The 3,598-nt window shown below is 40.2% G+C and overlaps 1 protein-coding gene across 1 annotated transcript; it reads left to right on the forward strand.

Annotated features, from left to right (window-relative positions):
• The first annotated feature begins 1,382 nt into the window (after window positions 1–1,382).
• LOC141844678 (uncharacterized) lies at window positions 1,383–2,692 on the forward strand. Its single transcript, XM_074732679.1, has 5 exons — window positions 1,383–1,548; window positions 1,622–1,849; window positions 1,920–2,012; window positions 2,084–2,182; window positions 2,267–2,692. The coding sequence occupies exons 1-5, from the start codon at window positions 1,444–1,446 to the stop codon at window positions 2,687–2,689; spliced, it is 948 nt and encodes a 315-aa protein (XP_074588780.1). The 5' UTR covers window positions 1,383–1,443; the 3' UTR covers window positions 2,690–2,692.
• Window positions 2,693–3,598: the final 906 nt, after the last annotated feature.

Consider the following 3,598-nt stretch of genomic DNA (forward strand, 5'->3'; position numbering starts at 1 on the left):
AGAATACATGAAAATAGTCATCCACAAGAAAGGGGAAGACTTATCTTTGAAGCGTGGGCATCCCTTGAAGATCTTCTCGCTCCGGTGTAGGATGGATCGGTGGAGATGAAGTGTAGGACCTCCCCAAGAGTGGGGAGGCACCTTCCCCTAAGCCAAGACCTAGGGTTCTGGAGAATGACCCAAGATAACCCAAGATTGGGTTTGTTTTCCACTTATATACTCTCCCAAATCTGCCCAGATTATCCCTGGTTCACAAGGCTCCGCCTCAATGGGTTTTTCACCTAGTAAACCCAGTTTTCTTCGATTTGACCCTGAACCAAAGTTGTAGAGCTTTGAATTATCTTCAATTTGATGGGTGGACCGACCCATAACTCCTTCTGAGCCGAAAGTTATGTTGGTTCGAAGTTTGGTCTGCAGTTTGGGCAGAGCACCCAGTATGGCCGCGGTCAGGAGGCACGGCCGTGCCATTTAGCACGGCCTAGAGAAGTTGTCTTTCTGTACACCCTGAAGCAAAGATGTAGATCTTGAAGTTCTCTACGTTTTGGTATGTAGCACGGCCTGTGGGTCCATCTGAGCTGAAAGTTATGCCCGTTTTACTTTAAGTCTGCAGAGCAGTCCAGAAGGGAGACACGCCCGCGCACTTTCCGTCCACACGGCCGTGCTTAATGGGCACGGCCTCGGGCAGGCATGCCTCGGGAAATAGGCACGGTCGTGCCTCATGGCTTGGCATAGTCGAAGCACGGCCTACACCTGGCGCGACTCTGGATGAAGCACGGCCGTGCCTTTGAGGCACGGCCCCTAGCTGGATCTGGCAAAAACTGGGGCACGGCCGTGCCTAATAGGCACGACCCAAACACGGTCCTGCTTTGGAAGTGGGCACGGGTAGAGCACGGCCGTGCCTGAGGCACGGCCATGTTCTTCTTTGTTACTCCTTCTTCTCCATTTCTTCTTGTTTCTCTCCACCATCAATAATGCATCATTTTAGCTCTAAATCACATCCTGTCAAGCAAAATATACAAAGAGCAGATCTCCGAGCAAAAAAGTAAAATATGCAATATAAAAGAATAAGGTGTGACAAAGTGTAGCATATGCAATAAATCGCAAGTAGATGAGCGTTAAAACAAAGCTAAAATACTATATATGATCTACGCTCATCAAGGATTGAGCATCTACCAGTCGTGCCTACACCAGATGATGATAGTTCTCCTTCTGGTTAGTTTTTGTTGTATTTAAATTACAAAATGTTTATTTACTTTGTTATTTGTTAAAGTAATTCATTTGTTAATTCTTAATTCTTTTGCACCTACAGGCCGACCGTTACGTAGGGAGACACGTGGTACACATTCTGATCGGCTGCGACGCCAGATCGAGGAGCGGGGTAGATTACCCATTACTTTCCGTAAGAGCGATGGCCATCCGATTGGCCCCAATGCAGCTGCATTTATGACTGAGTTGGGTGTTTCAATAAAGAAGTTTGCTCCGTTACAAATTAAGAGTTGGAAGCATATCCCCGCTGATAGGAAGAATATGATATATGATCGATTATCAGTAAGTACTAATAATTTATAATTACATTTTTATTATTAATCACATGCCAAATTTATATTATTTATTTTTTCAGGCTGCTTTTGATATTAGTTTTGAGGAGGGTCCATCGTCTGTTAGAAAGGAGACGGACAGATTAATGAGCGCAAGATATAGAGATAATCGAAGTAAAATGCATACCCATTATAAAAAGCTATTGCACCTTCCTCCTATCGAGCGGCGGCAACATATGCCAACTGAGTTTTGTGAGATAGAAGCTGATTGGCACTATATGTGTGATTTGTTTGAGTCAGAGGCATTTCAGGTAACTTATTCTAATGTACCTGTTTTGTTGTCTTTGCATTATATTATTCATATGAATTTTTGTATGATAGGCACGATCTGCAAAAAATGTTGAAAATCGGGCAAAACTTCCATTTAATCATCGGGGAGGCTCTAAATCATTTATTCAATACAGTTATGACGGTGTAAGTATAAATTGTATAACTATCGTATATATAATGTATGAATTACAATATTAACACATTAATTTTTTCAGATCGATCAGTCACAGCGAAAAGATCGGATTACCGTCTTTAATGAAACTCATTACAGCACGTCAAAAGGGTGGGTTGGGGAGAGGGCCGCAACTGCATACGTAAGTTATTTATAATTTACTAAATTTGTTATTAATAATGTAGAATTAATTTTATATATATTTTAACATATTTGTTATTCTTAGGATGATATGGTCAGACTGCGTGATGAATATGTTCAGACACAAGAATCTTCAGGAAATGACATCGATGCAGTACAAATTGCGGATACAGTTTGTGATCGAGTCCTCGGTACACGCTCGGGCTATATTAGAGGACTTGGAAGTGGGCCAAAGCCAGTTAGGTCCACTTCTTCAGATGCCACCTCCTCATCTAGAACCACTAATACAGCACTGCGTGAAAGGCTCGAAGGCACTGAAGCAGAGTTAGCGACCACCCGACTTCAATTAGCAACCACTCAGGATCAGTTAGCAAGCACCCAAGATCAGTTGCAAGCAATGAGATCCAGACAAGATATATTTGAACAAATTCTTAATCGGTTGGCACCTGGAGCGCTACAATCTTTAATCCATGATTCTTCTTCAGCTCCACCTCCCCCTGCACCTTAGGTTGTGATGGTAAGTTAAATCTTAACCATCTCTGCTTTTGTTTTAAAGGGCACATCACCTCCCCCTGCACCTAGAATATCTTGAATTACATGCCATTAAGAATAATTATAATTGGCAGTCACATGGTGGCAGCTTAAATAAATATTCTATGTGGCAGTCACAACAGGTTCAGATTTATGATTCCTCTAATAAATCATAAATCGTCAAGGGATTCCTCTAATGCAATGCGGTATCATGGATTGATAAAGAACTGGTGTTTCATGTCATTTCATTTCAGAAATAATTGATTGATGCCAGATCACAATCCATTTTTAAAAAAAATTAAATTCATTTCATAATTATTCAAATAACCTTAATAAGCATTGGTAAACCAGATTTATTTAAATTAATTATAAGAAAAGGAAAGTTGGCTAACTCAATTGGCTTTCAAATTGCCAAACCACAGATTCTGTCTTCATTAGAATGCATTTAAGCTTTGGTTATATATATATTCAGATTTAAATTGGATTATAAGAATGATTCTGTTTCTCATTTGCTTTCTACATTGGCATCATTGATAATTGCCTGTTGAGACGCTGCATACTCACAACCAAGGTTGTGGATACAAAGAACAAATGATTGTTGGATATTAATTATTTTAGGTGCCATGATATCATCTTTTTGTGACAGGGATTAGACCCAATATGCTTGACCCAGGATGACCAATAAAATGACGTAGGCTAAACATTTTTATCTTAAATTTTAGTGATGCAGATTGTCTTTGGTTATGAATTCTATATAATCTGATAAAGAAGCTGATCCCTCTACAGGAGGAGCCACAAATATCCATATGGCTCAAAGGCTGTGTAATCTCTTCAGATATTCTATTAGAATCATAGACAAGGAAGAGATGTAATTTACATTAAATTG

Source organism: Curcuma longa, chromosome 14, assembly GCF_044706935.1.
Source record: "Curcuma longa cultivar G26 ecotype Majalengka, Jawa Barat chromosome 14, ITB_CL_G26_1.1, whole genome shotgun sequence".
NCBI lineage: Eukaryota > Viridiplantae > Streptophyta > Magnoliopsida > Zingiberales > Zingiberaceae > Curcuma > Curcuma longa.

What these genes read in the sequence shown, in the direction of transcription:
- LOC141844678 (XM_074732679.1), top strand. Translation starts at nt 1,444, where the DNA reads ATGACTGAGTTGGGTGTTTCAATAAAGAAGTTTGCTCCGTTACAAATT. An exon ending in TTGAGTCAGAGGCATTTCAG is followed by an intron (nt 1,850 to 1,919) that starts GTAACTTATTCT and finishes TTTGTATGATAG; the next exon opens with GCACGATCTGCAAAAAATGT. An exon ending in AGAGGGCCGCAACTGCATAC is followed by an intron (nt 2,183 to 2,266) that starts GTAAGTTATTTA and finishes TGTTATTCTTAG; the next exon opens with GATGATATGGTCAGACTGCG.